The sequence below is a fragment of the Rhipicephalus microplus genome, chromosome 8 (assembly GCF_043290135.1).
Source record: "Rhipicephalus microplus isolate Deutch F79 chromosome 8, USDA_Rmic, whole genome shotgun sequence".
Lineage (NCBI taxonomy): Eukaryota > Metazoa > Arthropoda > Arachnida > Ixodida > Ixodidae > Rhipicephalus > Rhipicephalus microplus.
Window position 1 is genome coordinate 23,001,594 of NC_134707.1, and position 25,680 is coordinate 23,027,273.

Here is a 25,680-nt window from a genome sequence, read left to right on the forward strand (position 1 = left end):
TATTTTTCATTGCCTTTATTTCCCTTCAGATTTTTTATTGTATGAAGAAAAGCTCCTAAATATAATGAAGCAGCTGAACTAACACAATTCTATCGACAGCAAATGCTGTGCATTCAAGCATTGCAATACAGGCAGATTATTGATTTACTCTTTTTATCTGTCTCACCACTGGTGAAACGCCATATAATTTTTTTTCTTCAAGCTTCTTCGAGAACAACATTAAACTTGATGCAGCCAAGGTCATCTTCTGAATCAACATACTCGACCTTGATTTGCAGGTCGGGTCCCTGAAAAAAAAACAAGCAAAAAGAAGGACTGCATTCGGACATATACACAAAACATGCTAAAGACCCGTCGTTAAGGTAAAGAATCCGAGGTGGTTGATATGTCCGGAACCCGTTACGGCGGCATCCCTCACAATCACGCCGTGATTTTAGAACGTACAGCGCTAATAATTATTTTCGAAAGGGGGGTCGAGGCACTGCAGCGCGTAAAGCTTTTTTCTCTTCAACACATGAGCACGCGTGAACTAAACTGCTCAACACAGGTAACTTGTGATGCTAGTTTGGCACGCATGTAGTGGCGTTAAGTTATTTATGAAATGCCAAAGAAGCGTTCATTTTCCGACACATCAACTTGGACAAAAAATACGGCAACTTTCCGCCATGAAGGAGATGTTAAAACGATAACAAGTTGGAATGTGTTACGAACATGGTGGTTACGAGGTAAGGAAAGCGGCTCTTCACTTTAGGAAACGAAGCCACTGCCGTGAGCGCTTACCTCAAGAAACTGTTTTGCATCGGCCGGAATCGTGAGGTTGAGATAGGTATAATAGCTGCCAGCTGGAATGGGACACGTGTTGTTCCAAGGAGCACCCATTCTCTTCTCCACCTCCGTTGTTCCATGGCATAGGCTGTAGATGCTGAAATCCCATAAACAAAAAATTAGCCCCGTATCTGCATGTTTCACTGCAAATTGCGTTGAAAGAATATAGTCTTGCGTGTGGAGAGGGTGAAAAAAACGTTTATTTGATGTTCTGCGTGAGGAAATCGGTGAATTGTATTCGCGAAGCGCTGCGTTAGAGAGTCTCGATCCGTGCAGCGAAGGCGAATGAGTACATTAAGGCACGTTAGACACGAGCGCCATCTGGCAGTTATCTTCGAAAACGAAAGAAGGCGTGCGCGCCCACGGAGAAAGAGGCGTGCCTGTTTTGGAGGCGATAAGGAGTAGAGTGCGAAGCGACGGGCAGGTGCCACCACTGTGTCGTCTTAGCAAAGCGTTGGAAACACTTGCATTTTTGAGCATCGCGTTGCACTGTCAGCGCAGCGTGATAAACGCTACAATCCTTAGAATTACTTGCGTGTGCTTTTTCTAGTATAAATCACACATACAAAACAACGAAGTGTTGTTATGGTGCCTCAGATATGTGCAATAATTGCTTTTTAATTGGCGATCGCACAAGTATGAACGCTCAAACTTGAGCAATAGTGGTTGGCACTGCGTGCAGGGTTGGCCGTTTGAGGTATCGTTTGGTGCCATTAGGGGGATCGTTACCACGGACCAACAGACAGGCAGACCAAAATTCGAAGGTCCCCAAGAAAAACTATTGTCTTTAAAATAGAGTATCGTCACCAACCGGACTGCGCCTCTTTTACGATTTGTAAATCAGCCCAGTTACGTACTCCCTGAGGACACACTATTTCCTCAAGCTTTTGTCATCTACCAAGTACTGTTTGCGATCATTGTGGCAGCAATGAAATAATAGAGCACATAGTGTCCTTGCTCCCACTACAGCGCGCACAGAATAGCGCCAGCTGCTGCGTTGGCCCACCTTGTTTGACAAACCCTTGTCATAACACTCAGTGCTCGAAGGCCGGCACGATCCGTCTTCGCACAGAGAATCACTCAACGCCTTATTGACCTTTTCGCGTGGTAATGGCCTACTGAATAGGCTATAGCACCCCCGCCCTTCTTTCTTCGCGCGTATACTTTGCTTTTTCCTTTCATTCTCATCTTTCTTCCCCCTTCTCTTATGTGCACGGTATACCAAACCGGATGCTACAATTCTGGTTGACCTCTCTGCCTTTTTCTCAATGAAATCTGCCCATCAAATTTCCACGCTTTATATCGCCCACTTGCCTTATCTGGGAATCCAGTCTGGTACAGTTAAAGGGGTCGTGAATAGAATATGAAGCGGCCCGGCTGTAAGTTTCACTGCTTCGATAAGCATCGAGCTTACAGCTTGCGTAATGTTTCGGTGCAATATTAAGGCAGTATTTTTGAAGCCCGATTGCAATCTTGCAATTCTTGCGATCCTAAAACGAAAATAGATCAAACCGGCTGCTATATCCACTAGCGAGGTGATGTAATCTTAAGACATTTTAAATCGTAAACGTATTCTAAAATTTGCTTGCTCGGAAATAATAAGCATGTACAGTGTTCAAGAAAACCAGAACTAAAATACCAAGTCCGCACGATAGATTAATAAAAACATTACTTGGTCGCTCTCTTCGTGCACAGTTGTAACGTGAAATGAATACTTCGGTTTGCAGGCCACCACTCGAGCACGTGCCAATGCCTCGTTTATTTTGAAAAAAAAAAAACAACGACACATGGTAAAGAGATACCCATGAGGCTGCTGCAAAGTAAATGCGCCGAGGAAAGCAGCACACCACTGCACAGATCACGCAGAAATGACGTGCACGTGGTTTCAGTGTCCGACGAATGTTTATGACACACGTGTATTACCGCAGTAAGGAGATACAAAAAAAATTTATCGCAGCGCAAAGTTATCTAAGAAGTTTGACAGTCACACCTCCTCTGCAACCAACGCTTTACTTGAGCGCCTACCTGAAGCGTACGTGTGCGTAAGCTACAGTTCGGCAGTGCGAAAGGGCGCACCTCCAGCAGCAGCCGTCCAGGTGAGTTTAACTCCAACAATCTGTTTTCCTTGATATGTGGCCGCACGGTGAGGTTCGCTGATCGTTCAGTGCTGGATGACGAATGAAACGACCCCAGTTTCTGTGTTTGAAAGCGATGCCAACGGCTGCAGCTTTGCCTCTCAGAGACGCTATAGCTGACGATTCTCTGACTGCGCCCAACAAAAATATGGCGGATGAACCCAGTGTGATGTGAGCCCCAAGAATTACGAACATCCCCTATTTTCAACTAATATGTGTATGACGGCTGTATATCTGGCCATTTCGTGCCCGTCACCGATTGTATTGTCAAGCAGTGTACAATTGTCTGTGACAATTCCAATGCTTTGACATCCCGTAACTGACCACGCGCGGCTACATCAGTCCCATGGAACACTGCTCTTGAAATCTGAAGCGTGAAAGAAAGCATTTTGAAATGGGCCCTTAAAAAAACGCCCGGCCCGCGCGGAACGCTTAGCACAATCAGAACGAAAGCTAGAAGAGTGGCCTTTCAGAGCACACTGCAGGGTACTCACTGTGCCATAAATAATCATAATTCTTGTGTAGTAGGCTACCATTCACTATGCTATCCTTCGTCATTCTTTGGAGAAACGTTGCATCTGCTACACACTTGTTAAGAATTTTGTGCAATTTTTTATGCAGTGTCTGACGACGGTTAAGAATTATGCCTGAACTGGGTAAGCGCCACAGTTAAGTGATCACAAGCAAGTTTTCTAATGGATCGAAACATTGGGCCACCCACTCGTTACGCAATTCACATTGTGTGACGCCTGGCTGCTCCTTTGATGTTCTAAAACGCTTTATTACTCATAGTAACGCGACTCCTTTCCCGACATCAATCCTGCCTTAGCCAAGCACTGCCATGGCTCAGTGGTAGAATTCTGGGTTGGCACGCAGTGGACCCGGGCTCTAACTCCACTTTGTCATCGGTGTTTTTTATTTACTTAAGTTTTTTGTTATTCTGGTTACGGACACCGGCAGCGGCGGCGGACAACTACGGCACCACGCGAGACCCGTGTTCTGATCTCATAACAGATTTCGCTGTAAAAAAATGCGCAGCTTCTACTAGTGGTTTCCAGGAGAAAACAGGGCTAATAAGACGGGTTGACGAAGGGAAACAGACGACGGCGCTGACCGAACAACCTACTGTAATTTATTCTTGCATACAGCATATATATACCAACGTCCATACCTCCACCACTATCTCAATCAAACAGAAAAAAAAACAAAAAATGGAGGCTCTACCTGCGTAGAGGCAATAAAGATCCCCAATTGGACAGAAATGCTTAATCCTCCGGCAGGACACACATCGAGGAAAGGCTTGCAACAGCGTCACCGCCGTTGTAGATGTGATACGCTTCAGAAACGAGAACGCGGGCTGTCATCATGGTATTTCAGTGGCAAATACCACGTGACAAACCCGCTCGCGCGCCTGTGCCCACGATGATTCTAGTGCTCACTAACGTTCCGCGTATACGAATGACCGCAGCATTTGCCCGATTGGGCTGTCTCGGCCACAAAAGCGATAACCGCTGTGACTGCTTATCGCTGTCATGAATTGGTGCGAGGGAAGCGTATCGTTCGTAGGCAGAACGTTAGACAGCACCAGATTCACGGCGTGTGTGTGCACGCCAGTGGGTCTGTCACGTGGAATTTTTTTTTATTTCGCGGGCATTTGTAGTCAATGGAAAATCACTAATAATTAGCAAATATAGAGTGCCAAACTGTCTAATCAGATGTTTTGCAAGCGATCTACAACTTTCTCATTGAAATTTTTTATCTATTTTCGTTCCTTCAAAAGTTAGTTAATTAAAGGTATCTAATTAAACAATATCTTAGAACACAAAAAAATTGTCTGACAAACTCCAGGCAACGGTCAGCAACATGCATTTGGTCGCGTCGCGATTGCGTGTGTCGAGATGTTCTTAAACTGTGACTAAATATATCTAAGCACCCATTGTTTTGCCCGTGTTACTCTAGCCGGGGCACACGATGGCGTCCGGGAGCCGAGGCCCCTTAAGGGCCGTTCCAAGCGCTTCCCGCACAGCCGCAACGCACGTGCCGGGACCCCTACCGCACGCAAGCGGGGGACAAATAATCCAATGGGCGACGCTCTTTCACCCTCCACAGCGTCGCCAATTGGCTTATTTGTCCCCCACTTGCGTGCGGCAGGGGTCCCGGCACGTGTGTTGCGGCTGTGCGGGAAGCGCGTGGAACGGCTTTAAGGGCTCCACACCCAGTATCATCATCAAGGTGCTCAAATAAGAAGAGTGAGAAGCCCTCTCCTGGGTGCGAGCGTGCTCAGCATACCACACATGAAAATGTGCTATACGCGGTTCCACCTGTGTTACAGGATGCGACAACGCCAGCATAGGACAGCCTTGGTCCCTAAACTGTACCGCACTTAAAAATGTATCTACAAAACTATGGCTGTGTAGCGTTGGTTGCATGCCCCGCCGCGGTTGTCTTGTGGCTAAGGTACTCGGCTGCTGACCCGCAGGTCACGGGATCGAATACAGGCTGCGACAGCTGCATTTTCGATGGAGGCGAAAATGCCGCCAGCCTGTGTGCTCAGATTTGGGCCCACGTTAAACAACCCCAGGTCGTCGAAATTTCTGGGACGTTAAACCCCACATATCAATCAATCAAGCGTTGGTTGCACTTCGTGGAACAAGGCTAACATTTTCGTGCTAACCTGAAACAATATAACAAGGACGTCTATGAAAATATGTCTAATTCAAATACATATTGTCACTCAACTGCATCAAAATGGTGTTAAAATTGTGCTCTACTTATTATAAAATTCTCATTGCAAATTTTTACTCACGGATCCAAACTTGGCAAACTAGCTTGGTTCTAAAAATCAAGACGCTTCTCGTACACGTGTACATTTTTGTATCTTTTCGGTTTATGAAAGTCAATTCAATCTTTATTCACTTCAAAGTACTCCTTTACGCGTCTGCATTATTTATGAAGAATGATAACTTTTTGGTTCATAACCGGATTTACTCAGCAATCTTCTTAGCCTTATGCCTTTTTGCAAGCTTACCATGATCCGATGTTCTCGTAGCACGGCACTCCGCCCCCTTCGGCCGTCATTGAGAATAAGGCTAATGGGTCGTCATCCACCTCCCGGCTTACTTCTAGAGTGTATTCAAAGGACATCTCTTCGCCGATCGCCGCGTTGTAGATTGTGAGGTCTTTCATGGTGATGACGTCCTCCGAGTTTCCTGTTCATTGAGCAGGCATGAAACAAAGCACCATAGACGTGTTGAAAAAAAAAAGAATTTGTTGCTGCGCCATCTGTACATGTGCACAAAAAACAGCCAATGTCCGCCATTGTGCATGAGCAGCAAGCTTAGTACTTGGATCACAAAGAATGCTCATATAGAAGTGAAACGCCTATCTAACGTTCATACTTTTCTCTTGCACGAGTGGCGTGTACTTCCTTGTTCTTTGCATTTGTTTTCATGCACAAAGGTGGCTCAGCCCAGCGTTGCTTGAACACTTCGGGGCTTTTTCCAGCATTGCTGGCGTTTATGCAGCTCGTCAATTAGAGCAGTGAGACCTGCTACTTGGACTGACACTGGTAAACACTTTTTCGATGAAAGACAGGCTGCATCGCATATAGGGAGTCGTTAATAAACTCTGCAAGGTGTTCTTGTAGAGACATGTTTTTTTTAAATGGCGCACCGGGAAGAACGTCAAAACTACCTTTGCAACGCAGTTATGAATCCAAGGGGCCATTAAGTAAAATATAATCATCGCTGCCAAAAGCCTGACTAACTATTATACAATAATCAATTTTTTCTAGTGACTGCAGCAAGGGGGCACGTTTCTAGTGATAAGATGTCGGCAATTACATATCTACGAAGTTCCAGAGGGGTCCTGAAGCACAGAGGTGTCCAACCATCTAGAGCGACCCGAGGTATCATCATTTTCCTTTCTTCAGATCCCCACACACAACCTCCTCACATGTTTCTTTCATGAATGAATAAAGTTGTTTGCCTACTGATCACTTAGAAGAATCATTCTAGCATGTCTGCGCATTGAACCATTTTGTTGCAAATGGTGATCGCGATTTCAATGAAAACGCATGCAAATCGGTGAGGGTTGGCGCAATTCTTCCTTCGTGTGAGGAGCAGTCATTGCTGCCTACCACCAACCGGTGGTAAAAGGGTAGCTGTTCTCACCTTCGTGTATACCTTCGATCAAATTGTGAGATTAAACGGCACATGAAATTCCTGCGCGACATCGGGGACGAGCTTTGCACCAGTGCTCAGTTTTCAATTGCAGCTGGATATCCCGAGTCGCCGACGCACTAGAACTAAAGGAATTCTCGCAAGTGGAAATGTGTGGAAACGCTGCCTCCGAGTTTTCAATTCAAACGTGCCCCTTTGCTACAGCTTCTCTAAAGTTAATAGTTCAACCAGGGACTGATGCGGCAGGACAAATTTACTTGCTGGCTCGAGATCTTACTCGCACGTTTGGGTCGTCCACCAGCTTCCAACGGTGTCACTTATATCAATTGGATAGTTCGCTCAAGCTGCCATCGCAACTTTCCTCCTCCCATGCGACACTGTTACTCTGCCTTTGGTTGAGTGTTGCAATCACAAAGGCGTACTTGTTTCACATTGGTATGGCGCGCACCCCTACATGGGACTCCATCGGAGCTCAAGAGACCATCGAAAACGTCCTGTACAGCTGCGACACCCAGTGATGCCATCTCCGGATGATTTTGAACCAACTGCACTCTAGACCATTTTCTGGTGCAGGAAATTCAGGGATCTTAATAATAAGCGACCAAAGCGCTAGTGCAATACCTAAACACAACAAATATGAGCGACCGCTTGTAGACTGCGATTGCTCCTCCGAGTGTGCTCATGATTGTATGTACCTTTCTTCTGTCTCTCTCCTATCTCGTTTCTCCCATTTATTAATTTCTCTTAGTGCAGGATTGCAAACCGGACATGCGTCTGGTTAATTAACCTCCCTGCCTTTCCTTGCTTCTTTATCTTTCTCTCTCTCAGAGCTAATGTGGTGGCTGACAGCGATAATTATTCTCCCGCTTTACGTCCCCCTGGGCCCATAACTGCTTAGGTGGTTTCCTCGTATCTCACAGTGCTGCATTTCAAGAAAACTATAACTCTTCGTTTTTGACACATCTTAAGACAGTAATTATGAGCAAGCTGTGAAGGGGCGACAGATTCATACAAATGGCACTCAGATGACCTGGTAGGAAAGATGTAAGCAAGCAGCATAAACTCCCCAGTGAGAAAGAAAAAAAATCGAAAAGAGGAAAGCAGGAAGGTTAGCCTGTGCGAATTTCATTCTTAGAGGAACATACCTGAGCAGTACGTGGCATTTGGAGTTTGCGTTGACCCTGCCACAAGTTTCAGCAGAGCTAAAACAAAGGCACCAGTAATCATACTGAACATAAGTGTTGCGGAATCTGTTTACCGCGCCAGTAAAACAACGTTTCAGCTGCCAGTGATTTCCGCGGTCTTCGTCACACAATTTATACACGGCAGCACATCCGTTGCTGAAAGCGTTCGTCTGCATTGCACAATTTTCCACAGGATGTACCGTTCGAGTAACGACATCAACCTTCTCAACATTCATGCGCGCACCTCTTTACCCTGCATATGCATACACGTTAATGGGGTCATGACACCCAACTTTCGACCGTAATCTGTGCAGTGTGGATTGGTCCGTGTACGTTCACAAACAATCTGGCGAAATTTCAGCGCATCCGGCCGTGCCGGTAGTTTATAATTAAATATTTTTATAAACGAGCGAGCGGCCTGGTGGTCGGACAACACTGGCGCGCTCGCTAGCCGTGACGTAACAAACTGCTTGCTCTGCGAGCTTCTGCATGGTGTGCAGTACGGAGGGCGATTGTGTTTCATGGGTAGCTGTGCTTGCAATCGAGTTGTTTCAGCGTTGTGCACTGTGCCACTGGAACTGAATGACTTGCAGTGGTTGAAGCAATGCTACCACGTCGTCCATGCTGCTTTGTGGAATGCCATAGTGTACAGAGCTGAAATTGTACTAGCGTCGCACTGAGTGCATGCCGTTCACTTCAGATAATGTTTTGAATATTCAGAACAAATGCAAAAGCAATGGTCAGTACGTGCAGCATTGTTACCACCACTTATTAAGTCGGGCGTGCACGTATTGAAGCAAACAAAAATATGCCCCCTTTACCAATTCCATTGCGCAAAGAGTGCTCGCGAATGCAGTGTCTCCTAGTCGTTAAGCTCGCTTATCAACCTGACACGCTTGAGATAAAGCTGCTTACCATTGCGGAAGGCCGTCAGCAACGTCTGCCACAACAGCGAGGTCGTTTGCATCTGGGTTTGCCCCATCTTCGACGCTTTGTTCGTCGCTCAAGCTCGTAACGATATGGTCGAAATCAAAATGGGTAGCGTACACGGTATCATCGTCGCTTTTGCTGCTCGATGAATCATTGCCCGAATCTTCAGCTGATGGTGGTGCCGACGACATGGCGATGGTACCGGTACCACTTCGCAACACTTGCGACACGTGCGGGCCACGTGGCAAGCAACACTCGCAACACAGGGAACACACTGACCGCGTGCCGAAGGCCCGAAGGTGGCGTTTGGTAGCAGACTACGGTACTGCTACCATCGATTTGTGACGTCACGCACATCACGGCAAAATGGCAGTCACCGGTGGCGGGCGAAGTTTACAGCCGAAGACTTCCACGGCTTCTTTTAGAATTAATCTTTCACACTCCAGTTTCCACACGTGTACAAGCAAATTTGACCCTCTACCTTCGTTTTTCGCCGAAAACAGCTAATTGTTGAGTGATGACCTCTTTAAGAAAGAAGTGCACACAGTAGATAACTCCACAGTATAAATGGTGTACATGTCTGCCCTGTAAAGAACCAAAGCTTTTGTGAATGAGCAAGCGGTACGTGTGGTTATCTTCATAAAATCAAAATTTAAAGTTCCGGTTTCATCACGGCAAGTTTTGGCTACTTCGGGCCAGCTCTTAAATATTATGAGCTGGTGCCCACAGATATCATCAATCAATTAACAAACGATTCAGTCAACTTATTTACCATGTCAAAAAGTAGAGGGCCCTAAATATATCTTTTGAGCTTGACTAAACTTCCCAGTAGATTACCAAAAGGAATACACTGTTTAAGAGGTTACTGTGACCCTGCGACCTCTCTGTGAATAAACGTTTTAGGGGCGCCCCACCGCGGTGGTCTAGTGACTAAGGTACTCGGCAGCTGACCCGCAGGTCGCGGGTTCGAATCCCGGCTGCGGCGGCTGCATTTCTGATGCAGGCGGAAATGTTGTAGGCTCGTGTGCTCAGATTTGGGTGCACGTTAAAGAACCTCAGGTGGTCGAAATTTCCGGAGCCTCCACTACGGCGTTTCTCATAATCATATGGTGGTTTTGGGACGTTAAACCTCACATATCAATCGAATCAATCCATCAATCAATGTTTTAGGGGTGAAGCTCCTTAGGGTGCGGGTCGGTCCCTGCTCTCTCATAGTATGTGTTAGTGGCCACTTCTAGTTAGTTTCAAGAACTGCTTACTAGATGGCGCGGTGTGTATATGTCCTTGAATATAATATCACTGGATGACGTTAGTTGTTTTAGTATAGTTGACGAATAAAGAGGATAGATGGCACTGTTATAATAAGAAATCAGCATATCCACGGAGTGAATGATGATGATAGGGGCGAAACGCCCATCCATCCGTCCGCTAGCGTTCCGATAGTGCTACGGCCCTTCCTCTACTCCGATGTGTGCTCTAGTGTGATAGGAGTGGATGGATGGATGGACGGACAGACAGACAGACAGACAGACAGACAGACAGACACGAACAGACGGAAGCTTCGCCCCACTCATCATCATTCACTCCATGGATATGCTGTGAATTTTCACACACACACACACACACACACACACACACACACACACACACACACACACACACACACACACACACACACACACACACACACACACACACACACACACACACACACACACACACACACACACACACACACACACACACACACACACACACACACACACACTCTCTCTCTCTCTCTCTCTCTCGACCTCGCGGTGAGAGCTCGCGAGACCGAAGACGCCAGCATTGGCAGCAACTAGTCAGTCAGTCCCAGCATCGATTCGGAGGCGGCGGCAGCATCGAAGGCTCGCGCAACTGAAGCTAACCGAGCTTGTCAACAAGCGTACGCCGAAGGGAGAGCCCGAGAAGCAGAGACGGCACGCAAGCAGCCGCAAGAGTACCTCGAATAATTGACCATTAAAAGAGCGAGGGATTGCAGAATGCACCGTCTGCTACCGGCTTCCGGTTCGAGAAGAATACACGACGGCAAACCGCTTCGCCGCAAGCCTCAGATTATTCAGGATTCGCGCGTGCGGTCGCCCGTTTACCTTCGTCCTGATAAACCATGGTCGGTTGTTCAGCCGTTGGCTGCTCCAACTCGAGCGTGCAAGGCCAACGCAGGGATCAGTTCTGATGTAATAAAGACAGAAAAACGAGCTGGGCTGCCACTGTGTTGAAAGCCACAGCGACAGCTAGGTAGCCTTTGAGTACGAAACTTTGAAGCCAGAGTGTGCGAAAACCATTTTATCACAGGTACGTGTGTATTCCACACTAAAAAAAGCATACGCATGAGTTTTCTGTGAATATCATATTGAGAAATAAATTGTCGCGCAGGTGCGCCTAGCAAAGATATTATGGAAGCGAACGGGCAAAATCTACCTGTCATACGAGATTAGCGCCGGTCATTGCACCCATATATATGACAAAAAAACGCGAAAGCTTCCCTCAACACTAAGTTTAGATGAAGCGTTGGACGAGTTCATTTGCAATTATCGTGGTAAAATTGTGCGCCAGGACGGCACCTAAAGGAAGAAGTGTGTTAAACAAGCGCAGGGTTTCGATTATTCGGCGCCGTCTATGTCTGACTGTATTCTTTATGTGCCGCCGTGTCGCGCAGCTTGACGAAAATCAGCGTTCAAATAAGCATCTGGCTTTGACTAAAGAATGCATCTTATAACGTGCTGAAGGCTAGAAAAATATATCTCAACGCGCTCAATAAGTGCTGCGCTTCATGCCGATCGACTGGCGATGTCGGCCGAAGCAGCGATCCCGAAATGAACTTTTAGCACACTGCTACAGTCATCCCCATCCCTTGAGATCTTTACAAGGGTGACTTTTTATCTGCAGTAACTTATCTCACAACGAAAACTGTTTTTTCTATCGACTGATCTGTTAGTCAAACTGACAGTACCTACGAGCAGCATAAAAGCATGACAGATCGTTTTAGAGCGATAAAAAAAAAGTTTCCTGACCGTTCATGGCTTTCCTAGCTTGTAATCGTCACAGTCACGGTACACAAAAACAACAAAAAAAACTTCTAAAGCATTGCATGGAGAGGTTCTTTTTTTAACGGATCAGTACAAAAATGCGTGCGTACTGCTTGCTGGCCCGTGTGGAGCGTCGAACCGGTAGCTGTCGTATCCCACAGTTCTCTGCGATTGCCCATTTTACCGGTCGCCCATTGGAGCGGGCGTGGGAAGCAATGGTCAAGCGCCGGAAGCGATAACTAAAGCTCTGACCACACGTACCTGTTGCAGCGCGTCGGCGCGTGGCTTTCTTGATTGATTAATTGATTGATTGATTGATATGTGGGGTTTAACGTCCCAGAACCACCATTTGATTATGAGAGACGCCGTAGTGGAGGGCTCCGGAAATTTCGACCACCTGGGGTTCTTTAACGTGCGTTTAACGTGCTCCCCCCACGTAGGGAGAGAGCACGCTGCAGCACTGCGCCAAAAAGTCACGTGACCCTCTGCAACCGGTACGTGTGGTCAGGCCATAACTGAGCTTGGTGGCGCCGACGCGCGCTTCAAGCGCAACTTACTTGATCACTCGTTCGGCCACAGCTATAAGGTATGCGACCACTTGTGGTTTGACAACAACCTCACTCTGTTGTATTAACCCAAAACTGAGTGCGAAACTCTCCCACTAATTCCCTCGCCACCCAGAGACGTCACATCAGCGTTTTCGATTGAACGTGGCATACACGAACCGCTACATGTACCGCTTGGGGCGTACCACAAGCCGATGTTGTGATAACTGTGGCAGCATAGGTCCCAACGTCAGACTGAGCGGAGTGCGTGACCCAGTCACGTTCCGCCGGACCAAAGTAAAGTTACTTTACTTTCTTCCTTCTTTCCTTGGCAACAACCTCTCCAGCATCGCCTCCATCCGCGACGACCAGTCCCGTGCCAACGCTGCAACTTCGCAGGATCATCTCGCCACCTACTTCCCCCACCACAAAATTGTAATCTTCAAAAAAAAAAAAACGCACCCCCCTGCTTTGTAATCATTGGTGTAGTCCTTGAATATAATTTCATCGATATACAAATCAATAAATACCCTGTGATATGAGTGTGCATAATCACACCGATATGTAAAAAATAAACGTCTAGTATAGAAGTGTATGTATGGTCAACCCTATATCGGCATCTCGACACTTTCTATGATGCAGCTTATAATTGCAGCATCGCCCCACTCATCATCATTTACTTCACGAAGATGGCGGGATTTTTTGGCTTATCTTTCTTTTTTGGCGATCTTTTTTTTTTCTTTTCGACCTGGTCAGTGTATTCGGTCTAAATACATACGTTTTTCTCTGCGCCAACTGTTCCTACAAGCGCTGTAAATGCCCAGCTGCTATTTTGCAGAAAAGCAAGGTCGTGACGGTGGCCTTGGTGAAGGCCTAATAATATCAGGACAGTTGTAGAATCGTCAAGTCTAAACGAAAGTTCATCGCACGTGGATCAATGTGAACGAATATATAACTACAAAATGTTAATCATACCGGCTCCGAACATTCATATGTCAGTGCCGTTTTTTAACAACAAAAAACCACCATGCATGCACGCAATTCGCAGCATAGTCGCAGCTAAAGCTGGACCTATCAGACCGATTCCTAAACGCTCTTTGAGCAACTACTGTAAGCACACTCGTAGGGTACCCACTACGCCACAAATCTTCATAACTTTTGTGTAGTAGGGAGTTATTAGTGATTACTCTCTATCCTGTCGTCAGTTGATTCATAGCACCGTCTCTTCGAAATCTGGGTTTTTGAATATCAGAATCAGTTGTTCTTTTTTTTTTGGCGCCTCTATTCTGGGCCAGAGTCAAAGGGATGTTTTCTACGCCATAGAGCAATTCATCAGTCAGTCGAAAAGTATATCTAGCTCAATTTTTCATCCTTTATATATTTCATTACTAAAATTTCGTACTTAAGTTTGTGATATTACTTATTTTTAGCTTACATTAGTAGTATGCCAAAGAAAATACTGAAAAAATTCACCTACTACTTGGCCAATCTCCTCTATTGGGTATGAGTCGTAAGAGGATGAGAAGAAGAATCTTCGTCATTTCTCTGAAGAAGCGTGGTACCTGCTACACAATTGCAAGTGATTTTGTACAATATTTATTATCCTGTGACTGACAATGATAAATAATTTATGTGGAGCTTAAGTAATGGGTTGGAGCATACGACGACCCACTTGGTATGCAATTCGCATTGTTTGACACCTGAGTGTTCCTTGGCGGTTCTAAAACGCTCTATTACTCATAATAACTCGATTCCTTTGTCGACATCAAACCTGCTCAAGGTTTGATGTCGGGAGTTTTAAACACTTAAGTGGATCAGTAGTTTCAAGCACTTAGTGGCTCAGTTTCAAGCTGCTGTATGGGTGGCACGGCACAGTCAGGCAATTTTCACCTTTTTCCATGTCTCCTTGGACAATTTTGTAATTGTTCTTCATAAACTAAAAAGAAAGAAAGACAGAAAGAAAGAAAGACAGAAAGAAAGACAGAAAGAAAGAAAGAAAGGAAGGAAGGAAGGAAGGAAGGAAGGAAGAGGGAAGGAAGGAAGGAAGGAAGGAAGGAAGGAAGGAAGGAAGGAAGGAAGGAAGAGAGAAAGAAGTAGTAGTAGTAGAACACTGGGCTGGCACTCAGACGACCTGATGTGAAATATCATCAAGACCTTGGTGTTTTTCATTCTATTCTTTATTTTTCACTTCGCGTGATTGTGACTGCGTACACCGGCGCCAGCGGACAACTACGGCACACGTGACCCTTGCTTTGATCTCATAACAGCTTTCGCTGTCAAAATAGGGGGGAGAAAAACCCCAGAGGCACTAAGATGAGACACCCGACTCATGTACATCACATCACATTTTTGTGCCTAACTGGTTCGTTACTGCCGCGCGATTTGATGTGTGCCGCATGTCAGTACAGTCGTGAAAAAAACTAAACACGAAGCGTGGTATGCAAATCATCGATTACGAAACTATATACCCGTGTAACAGGTACCTGAATGTAATAAAACTTAGAAGTAACCAGAAATTGTACACCTTTGTGCACTCTCGCTGTTCGAAACGATAGCGCATCCTCGACTTATACAACCACAAGCACTCCTTCCGTTTCCTACAAACAGGAACATATCCTTCACCGGCAGTTTATGCAAGATTCACAAGCGAACTAAGGCCGCGGGATGCACCCGAGGCGGTACATCGCGATGCATCTTACAACACACGCTGTGGCAATGCCCCGAGTTGCGCGTGTCCGACGGGTGTCCAACCACAGAAAAGGACTGTCCCCACAAGGACGACCAGTTCTGGGCCGTCCAGAGGGCTCATGACCTGAACGTCGAGTTAAAAAACTCCCGGTCCCATCATGGGCACGGACCGCTCACGAGGCCCCTTAAGGTGCGATCGCCTTCTCAGGACCAAATAAACTTAACAGTCACCCCACCGCGGTGGTCTAGTGACTAAGGTACTCGGCTTCTGACCCGCAGGTCACGGGATCGAATCCCGGCTGCGGTGGCTGAATGCCCGATGGAGGCGGAAACGTTGTAGGCTTGTGTGCTCAGATTTGGGTGCACGTTAAAGAACCCCAGGTGGTCTAAATTTCCGGAGCCCTCCACTACGGCGTCTCTCATAATCATATTCGTGGTTTTGGGACGTTAAACCCCACAAATCAATCAAATAATCAAACCTGTTCAGTCAGCCAGTCAGTTTTCTGTTCAATTATGAAGTAATGTAAGCTTTATATGAAAATAATAAACTGAAACCCAAACCTTAATATAATTCGTCAATTGCGTTTCTCATAATCATATAGTGGTTTTGGGACGTTAAACCCCACATATCAATCAATCATCAATAATTTGTCAATTCAAACATTTATTAATGAACATGTTTCTTGCTTCGGGACAGGATGTGTTGCGTAGGAGTTTTTATGATTGCTTGCTGCATTAATGGTACTTGGTACTAAGTATTCCACTTACTCTGCCATTACTAGATGTTATTATGTTATTTCTGTATTTAGTGATCGTGTTCTAAATGCACTGGTGATTATGTTCTTGTGGATTGATTACGATCCAGTTAAATTCTAACTTTCAAATCCGCTGTCTGAGCAGTCCCAGCAAGGTGAAGCGTAGACAGGAGGTTGAAGTCCTTTTGCCTTACCTCACGAGTAAAACCTACGTGTGTTATGCCCTAATAAAGTTTATTCATTGAAAAAAAAATACTGAAATGGTACTGCGCACTGAATCGCAGAAATACCTCGCGCGCAGAGCACAACATTTTTGTGGCATAATCTGTAGAAATGAGAAAGACCGCTGCTTTAAGCGAAAAGCTACAATGTTTTGCTTCTAACGCAGTGAGACTGTAATACCAAAGTAATTAACACATATTCCGCCGTTCGTCCTTAATTGAAAAACAGAGATATATCTCGAAAGTATACCTATATGCTCATTATAGAAAGAATCACAGTCGTGAGACTACTGGCACGTTGTGATAAAATACGCGGTCAGAACTAAATTAACCACATTGTTATTCACTCTCCAAAGAATTTTTTTTGAATGGTTCTCATTAAATCAACCTTGGATTTTTTTCCTCCGCCGTGGTGGTGTAGCAGTTAAGGTGCTGACGCCAAGGTCGCGGGTTCGACACCGGCCGTGGCGGATGCATTTTTGACGGAGGCCGGTAGAAGCCCACGTGGTGCGTGACGTCAGCGCACGTCAAAAAACGCCAGATGGTCAAAACTTTCCCGAGTCCTGCACAATGGCCTCTCTCATAACCGCATCGTAAAGTTTGGGACACAAAACCCCAGGTATTATCATTGCCTCCGAGATGCTGGGCTCGCGCCGTCTTTCTCTCCGGCCGTCCATATCGCAGCACTCCACAACAGGAATCGAACCCACGAACATTCCGCGTGGCAGAGAAGTGCTCCACCACAGAACGACGCCAGGTTTCGAAACTACTTCGGAAAAGGGCCCTGCGCAGGCTTAAGTTTGGCGAAACGTCAATTGTGGTCGCAATGCTGGGCATTTCAATTTATGAACATTACATATGTACTCCTATGGAACACGCTTCACGTCGGGTTAGCGTCCATTGTTTCTTAGTGCCATCTGATGAAGTTGGTCAACGTAGCACAATCCAGGACTACCATCCCCACTACCGCGAGCGCTACCTACTAGCTTATTATACTACATACCAGCTGCTGGTGCTTTTAATACCCATGTTGCTGTGGGGATCTTTACGCAACTGTGATTGATTATATGCTTATGTTCACCATATGTTTGCACATACATTTGTAGGTATATTTAGTACCGCCTTGTAACGCATTGCTCCATAAAAAATATTCACATGGTGGTTTTGGGACGTTAAACCCCACATATCAATCAAATTACTTTTACGCGTATGCGAATGCAGACATGCGAATCGTAGCGCGATAGATAACTTGACGATCGGCTCACTGATAACACGATTATTAGTAGCCACTGCAGCGCGTTCAGGAAAGAAACCAGACCGCGGGAATATTGATGCATGAAAGTGCAGCGAGCACTATCTTCCGCACCCTTGACCTTGTTTGTTATCTAGAAGACATTGGTCGCCAGGCACACATTTGTTGCTACTGCACCTCACACAGCACATTGTTTCTGCAAAAACCGACGCAAAGCACTCTGCGTTACGACTATCGTCTTTCGAGGTCCTCTGTAGTGAAGCATGTATTTAAGAGACCATTCTTTTTCTTTCCTTCCCGTTTGCTGACTCTTGTCAATATAACCGTAATTTTTTTTTCCGGTTCTGTGCCTGAGGGCGATCGGCCGGTCTAGTAACATTCTTTCTTCTAAAGTGACGTTGTCTTAACGCCCCCACCATGGCTGTTTCAAGTGTTGTTACACATTTAAACTCGGAAACGTTACAGCGCCACCTGCGATGATTTATACAACTTCGAGCAAACGCTCACACCCAGTTCTGAATGCCGTGACGATCAATAATTCCAGAGGCGACATCCCAACAAGCCCCACGTGTCCCAATAAATCCATGAAACAGTTCTTTCTCTTCTGCATGCCTCAAAATGATACAAAAGTGCAACACTTAATGGATCAGCTCATATTGACAAATTGCACTCTGAGAGCTCTAATGTCGTTCATTTCACTACAGTGGGTTTATTATGGAGGAAAAGAGCGAGGTCGAAGCATTATGTTTTAAATTTCGCGCCAAAATTTTCACACGTGACGTCACGGATTTCAAATTGTTCTTTTATTATTTTGGCGACATTGGTCCCTGTGAAATTTACAAAATGTGGTATGTGAATGTTATATAAAGTCTGTAAACTACTTAAAGGACTTCATTTTTACCGATTAGTAAGTACATATGACCTAGTAGGTGCAGTCAATATCGCTGACGTCACAGCATTCGTTGCGAGAATTTGAAGGTGGCGTCGCTACCCACGCTTTTCTTTTCGTGCGTATCCTCGCTTGACGAACTTATTCTCGCGGTACGAGTGGCGCTATTGATATTGTGAAACTGTAATTTAATAATACAACAAAATCGTGTTTCTCTTTAGCGTCCCTTTAGGCAGAGTCGTGAGTTGGCCTAGTTGGTGGAAGTTCTTCGTGGTATAGCAATTACCGCAATGCAGTCCAGAAACAAATCTCACACACATAGATTTAAGGCACTAGCCATTTTTTATTTTTATCTTTTTTTTTTTTCAAAGTACATCATCGTTTCATGTTATTCACGCAATCACTCCACAGAATGATGTCAGCAGTCACACGCATCATCACGTAGATCTGGGCAGCTTCAAACACATAACAAATTGTCGCACTTCAGAAAAATTAGTTGCACTTAAAAAATAGGAAGCGCACAATACTCGAGACACATTTTTAACGATGAGCAGGACATTAAAGAGGTACTAAATGCGAAGATTATTCTAATGCATTGGTTAACGAGTCCTCTCTCATAGCAAATGAACTTCCGCTTCTTTAACAAAAGTCCTGGTAAAAGCACAAAAACTGATAAAACATTAAACACGCATTGCAATGCCAGCAGTTTTTGCACGGTGTTATCACGTACCATGGCGCAACTATCAATATAAGCAATTGTTCTTTGGTATGTAAAAACTATGCTGTGTTAAATGATCTCCTTAGAAAACCTACTCTCCACCCGTAAATTCCTATATTGTCGTATGCCTACAGTCACTGTAAACTCTCTTGCAATCGTTACAGCTTAAGTATTTTTATATTACAAGTAGAGCCTGAAATTTTATAATGAATGATAAAGAAATCTTACATTTGACAAGACGGCAAGTAACCGTTCCACAGAACTGGCTTAATAGCCTCAAAAAGACTAAAGCGGCACGGGTGGAACATAGGTTCTTGGTTTTGTGAGGTAAATCTCGGTAGAACCATTCGTGCAACCTTCTTTCCGTCAACTTTTTGCCTTGTGAGAAGGGAGGCCGTAATTGTTTGTAAGTACGCTTACTTTGCATAGCATTCAAAACAGTCTGCATCAAAATCAACAAATACAAACAATTTCCCGGGGTTGTGGTAGCACAATCTAGGACAGTTCTAGGACAGCACATGCTCAAATACACAACCTCAACTATGATTTTGCGACATAATCACATCTCTTGAGTTCGCAAAATCAGGCTAAATTATCATAATTTTTCCTTGCCATCATTAAGTACCTTCAGCACGTATCCTTCAAGGTCACATTCATACAACAAGTTACCTTCCTCCATGCATAGTTTAACCTTTTCTAGAGAACAAACACAATTCATAATGTGAAAAAATTATATTGAAGTTCTCAATAACATGCAACATCAAATTTTCCCTTTATTGTCTCCTAAAACGTGTGGTTTTGTGCACCTACATCATTATTTTCTCACTTTTACAAACTATTGCTGCTTGTGCATGAATCTGCAAACTTCATTTCAATGTAGCAACATGTTATATCACACATTCTTATTTATTTTGAATTGCACATGCAAACAGAAATTTTAGACTAAAAAGAAATACCTGCGTAATGTTCATAACAAGTCATTTTTTTTCTGGGATTAAACTCATGAAGTAAACAAAATTCATGAAGTTGAACTCAGTGTGAGCTACGTGTAAACAGATTTGACTAAATAATGTAGATTGAGCAGAAATGACTATTTTCTCAAAAATACCAAAAATTCAGTCCCAAGCCTGCCAAGGTAACTTCTACTTACTACTTGCGCAAGATGAGGAGTGTGCAAGTACGTACTACGCATCCTTCACAACAAGTTAAAAAAAAGCCCTGATTCACGAACGCTCAAAAGTACAACACGCATATATAACACAGCACTGAACACCTAAATGCATTTTTACGTACAGAAGTCACGTACATGACAAAACGGCAAAACTGTGTGCCCTGTACAAATGAAAAAGTGCATATATTATTATCAACTGACTAGAGAACAACCTGTTCAGAGCAAGTAAACATCAAAACTGCGTATTTCCGCCTTAGAGGAGATGGGAAAGAATACACCTACATTTAGGTTTATGAATATGCACATTAACACGTGTGCCAAAAATCGCAAGCGCCTTCGCATCACTTATGGACCATTGTGAAGGGGGCCTTTGGTTCACTGATTGAGAGCATGTATTTTCACACGAGATACAAAAGCTAAGTCGGGTTTTTCAAACTCAAGTACTCGGTGCGAGTTCCTCAAAAGAAATGGTTCTTGGAGTTCAGCCAATATTCAGTCCCCTGATTTGTGACGGCTAGATTTTTCTCAATGACACCTAAGGACACTGCACTTTCTCGCCTGCCGCTCCAGAACTATAGTGACATTCTCCCGTCATTACTTTTAACAGAAAGGAGATACAGGATTATTGAACTGCGGTTGTAGTTTCCAAGAGCTTTCTCTCTGTTCATAGTATCCAATCCTGCTGCCACACACCGCCTCATATAGGACACACAATTTATGTTTTAAAAAAACGTGGCATACGAAAGCACTAGCACTTCCCAAGTCTACGAAAAATGTTGATCTAGATCCACAAAGACATTAGTAAAGAAGTGCATGCACTCACCACTGTATTGACACAGGCAACCAAACCAATAACACAGAGTGATCTTTCTGCAGAGATTCAAGCTGCTGTTATACTGTGTCACTTATTTTTCCACGAGGGCCGCATCCCAAGTTTGAACTTTGTTTGATCGCAACGAACAGTAACAACAGAGAATTGAAGCACTAATGCTGTCCCATTCATGTCCATGTGCAATGCGCAGGCACGAACCTCACGTGTGCAGACATGACACATCAAAATTGTGAAATATATAAAAGTACATGATAAGAAGCACTAGTCGTATTTCAATCGTCACGTAATGCGTTGTCGCTTGTGCATGACACGTACGACTTGGCACAATATTTTGTATTTTATTTCTTGTGGCAGTATTGTGGTTGATCATTAAAAATGTTGCCGATTTGTTTGAGGTCGAACTTTAATGGCAAAGTAAATAAAAACGAGACAGCAGTCAAAGTGCATGAAAACTGATTGCTGGTGCACTGAATGAAATGCACACCAAGATAATGCTATCATCGCACATGAGAAAAATTTTTTGAATAGTGAAAACTTCGAGGACACACCGTAGCAATCTAAAACAAAATCATGGCAAAATCCCGAGGTACTGCAGAACACCGGGGAAAACATCAATCTGTTTACTGTGTACTAATCTGTGACCTAAAATGTTCATCAGTGCTCATCGCCGAAATCACGAAAAATGGGTTTGTGCTGCCCAAGGCTTTCTGAACACTACTGGTGCTTGGGTGTTATATTTGTGAGCAGCTGGCCATCTCTCATGATTTTACTGTCATCCTAATAAGACAACTTCCATACATACTCACCTGATAGCAAGCACTTACAATAAACGCATCACAACAATGACTATAGTGAACAGAATAAAGTGACAAAAACAACATCAAAAGTGCATATAACATCGTGCATGGTCTTGTCAGTGCGCATTCGAAGAGTGATTAGCAATAAGCACATCGCCTCCCTTCAAACATGATGATAGCCATTGAAAATCACAGAAGACAAAAAAAACTTGCAGTGTTCATAAAATAACGGGTGATGAGTGCGTTGACAATGAACTCATTCACGTGCGGGCAGAGCAAGAGGCGTGAGCACTAGTAAAATCCCTTCACGTTCTAGGGTAAATTGCATGTTTGTCTGTGAGCTATAAAGACATATTCAAGACAATGGCTAATACCCCTGACACGTGGGCAAAAGTACTCTGTATTAAACTCCTTTTTCCTACTCTGCCAGAATGTTTGCAGAAAGAAGTTGCTCCGGTGACACACGACATGGGACTAAGTACTTCGGGTGGTTCGTGGTCTCCATTATTAGCTCTGGTTTCTATAGTGAGCCCCCACGAATAGGTAAAAAAAAAAAGAGGCATTACCCATTAAATCAGCAAGAGAGCTGGTTTTATGAAATCACACAGTCGTAGAAGGGGCTTTTGATGGCGGCACCCACTGCGCACCCAGTAATACACGACGCTATCGATAACGCAGATGACACTGCCAGAATTCAACGTGGCAACGCTAGGGACAATATGCAGGCGTACAAGGAGTGACGTCACTGATCGGCAGTGCATTTTTGGGGATAAATCATACCTACAACATCACAGCGGGGATTAGGCGGCACTAATGAAGCCTTTGTTGAGGGCTCTATTGTTGAGTTGTACACGCTGTGTGTGAAAAAAAAAATATTTACCTTGAAATAGCAGAGGCCTGGTCTGCTTTCCCATAGAGTAACATTGTCGGGATGGAGATATTTCATTGTCATGTGTCACAGCGCATCAACAATTTCCTGGAAGATATCCCCTTACATAAACGACTCCACAGTGCCCGCGTGTCAGGGGTAGACTAAGGCCCACTCCCCGTCCTTGCGAAAGGAGTGGGTGCCTAGACTAGATGAGAATGGACGCGTGTTCACATCACACGTTTCTTGCTGCATTATTTTCGTCAGGTACAATCTCGAGATTGTGATGCAGAGTGGGTGGATGTAAAGTGTTGAGCACGGGTCACGGCTGCTGTGCGCTAGTGTGTGGGAACACCACCGACGAATCTAAATGACATCTTCCAAAGACTTGAGACGATATTGCGATGAAGAGTTGACCGCAAAAGACTTTTTTTTCTCTGGTATGATTCATGTGCGTGAGCAAATTACTTGCAGACAACTCTGGTCGCGTACAACCACCTAAGAACGAGTGACCAGGAAGAATATTAATGTGGAACGCTTTTGGCCCACTATCCTAAAACCAAATACTCAACCTCTTTATCAGCGAACTCCTGAAGCTTACAGCTTCATCAAACCAAAACATGAACTGAGATTATTCGGACAGCGGCAGACTTCATCTACACTTTAAAAGAAAATTTTCGTCAGTTATGCATTTCTACATGCTTTGTGAATGTTCTTGCTATTAGTTACCCTCAACAAAATTTAGTTCTGTGATGCAACGCAGAAGTTCGAAAGATGAAGGCTTCAAGAGATGAACATTCTTCAAGAGTGGATCTACCATTTACAATGACATTCAATTACAAGTACATTACAGTAATTTACATTCAATTACAGTAATTACAAGTTCAATTACAAGTACATTCACAATTGAAATCCGCAAAAGCACGTCAGATGTCGCGACAGTCAGCATAGTTTTCCGATAATCACGACTACGGATGCCAAATTTAAATCTTGTTGTGTGTCAGCTCCTGCATAACAGAGGCTCTGTGCGAATTTGTGGCCGCAAGGTATATACGAAGTGAGCGGCCACAATTCAAATGACATCAAAAAAAGAAAATTGATGTCAAGCGCTTATTGCCACTCATGCTGCCCCTGAATGTCGCTGAATGAGTAAATTCTCGTAATAGCCCTGATGGAAGGATGTCAAATTTCAGGCGGCATTAAACTGTTACATAAAAGGCATTCCCCCTTTTGGACACTTTCCGATGAACGTTTCAAATATGTAACACATATTTTAAAACATCATGGATTTTCTTCTAGATGCCGTAGGTCGAGTGTGGCCAATGGGCACAACCTTGCTGCATTCTTCCAAAACAAGCACGAATAAATATTACAAAGGAATTCTTGATTGTGGCACGTCAGTGCCTAGAATCTGTGGTCATCTTAATACGGAAAATAAATCGAGTGAAGTGTGTATTGCCAGACAATGTCGCTGCTATCGTGACAAGCACATATCGAGCTACATGTCTGTCTCACGGCCTCTTTCCTTCGTTGTCGGGGACGTTGAAGTAACATGCATCAAAACATTGCTGATTGCATAGCCGACAGTGCATTATTCAGCTGTGCTGCTCACTGTTAGATTCGAACTTCTCGAGTACTTCTTGGCACTAACATCTTTTTCCCACCATTATCCAAAGGTATAGAAGACTGTCAATGGCTTGTTTGCAACAATTAGTGTCATCACAACAACAGTGACAATATTAAGAATAGAAAGCTAATAATAATGAAAAGCTGAGAACCTTCTATGCTACGCATTCTTGTGGTTGGAACCTACAAATAGATTGATTTCACTTCCTTGTACTTGTCATTGCTATTTTGTCCATATAAAAAAAACATGCTGATAATTCTTGTCAGATCAGCATATTGCATGCCTAATATGCCTCAAAACTTTATATTTGTCTTCTACGGATTAACTTATGATATTTGATCCACCATCATTCCCTTTAACCATTCATGTGCGCCCACCCTTGACAATGTGTATCCTGAAATCTATTACGACTGGTTAAACTGGCATGCCAGGAAGACTAATTGCTGTGTTCATTATCCCAATAATGTTGACGGCATTCCCTGCTTCAATATTTCTTAAATATGTGGAACAAAATGTGATAAGCTGTTTGCACTCATAATGAAAAGTGGTGTATTGCTTCACCACATAGTATCGAACCCTTAGAAATGTGCAAGTGCAGCATACTTCTAGTTTTATATTGCTCGCAGCTTTACTTATTTTGCATATCACATGTGCATAGCTTCAATGTATATGCCGATAAGGGTACTAATGCGGACTTATTCAGAGACTGACTTTGAACATAGCAGAGCAGGAGGCAAGGACACCAGTCGAAACAACTTACATGAACTAAAAGAGTTTCTTATGTGTCTCTGCTTCCTACTCCTTTCTGCTCGAAGACATGCAGTTCAATATGGTGATAAACCTCAATGAAGTGAAAGTTTTAAAACGAAGTATATGCTACGAGTTTTTTATCCAGCTTGTTATCTGTACAGCGCCGTTTCAGAGTCACAACAATAAATAAAACACATATAAATCTCTGTTAAGTGGAGAGTGCATGAATAGTAAAATTCCT

The 25,680-nt window shown here is 44.2% G+C and overlaps 1 protein-coding gene and 1 long non-coding RNA gene across 2 annotated transcripts in view; one reads left to right on the forward strand and one right to left on the reverse strand.

Moving 5' to 3' along the window:
* Window positions 1-8,480, reverse strand: LOC119165743 (uncharacterized). The gene is made up of 4 exons (XM_037417822.2): window positions 8,287-8,480; window positions 5,989-6,169; window positions 781-922; window positions 1-287 (listed from the first exon to the last, which is right to left on the reverse strand). Exons 1-4 carry the CDS (start codon window positions 8,375-8,377, stop codon window positions 198-200), a joined length of 504 nt encoding a protein of 167 aa, XP_037273719.2. The 5' UTR covers window positions 8,378-8,480; the 3' UTR covers window positions 1-197.
* Window positions 2,811-25,680, forward strand: part of LOC142768871 (uncharacterized) — a 23,983-nt gene continuing 1,113 nt past the window's right edge. The window contains exon 1 of the long non-coding RNA XR_012885510.1: window positions 2,811-2,921. This is a non-coding gene — a long non-coding RNA (uncharacterized LOC142768871). The remainder of the gene's footprint in view (window positions 2,922-25,680) is intronic.

Bases quoted from the DNA above. Each gene is read 5' to 3' on its own strand.
- LOC119165743 (XM_037417822.2), bottom strand. From the start codon at position 8,377: ATGTTCAGTATGATTACTGGTGCCTTTGTTTTAGCTCTGCTGAAACTT. The intron at 6,170-8,286 runs GTATGTTCCTCT...CTCAATGAACAG, and splicing joins AAATGCCACGTACTGCTCAG to GAAACTCGGAGGACGTCATC. The intron at 288-780 runs GTAAGCGCTCAC...TTTTTTTTTCAG, and splicing joins ATGCAAAACAGTTTCTTGAG to GGACCCGACCTGCAAATCAA.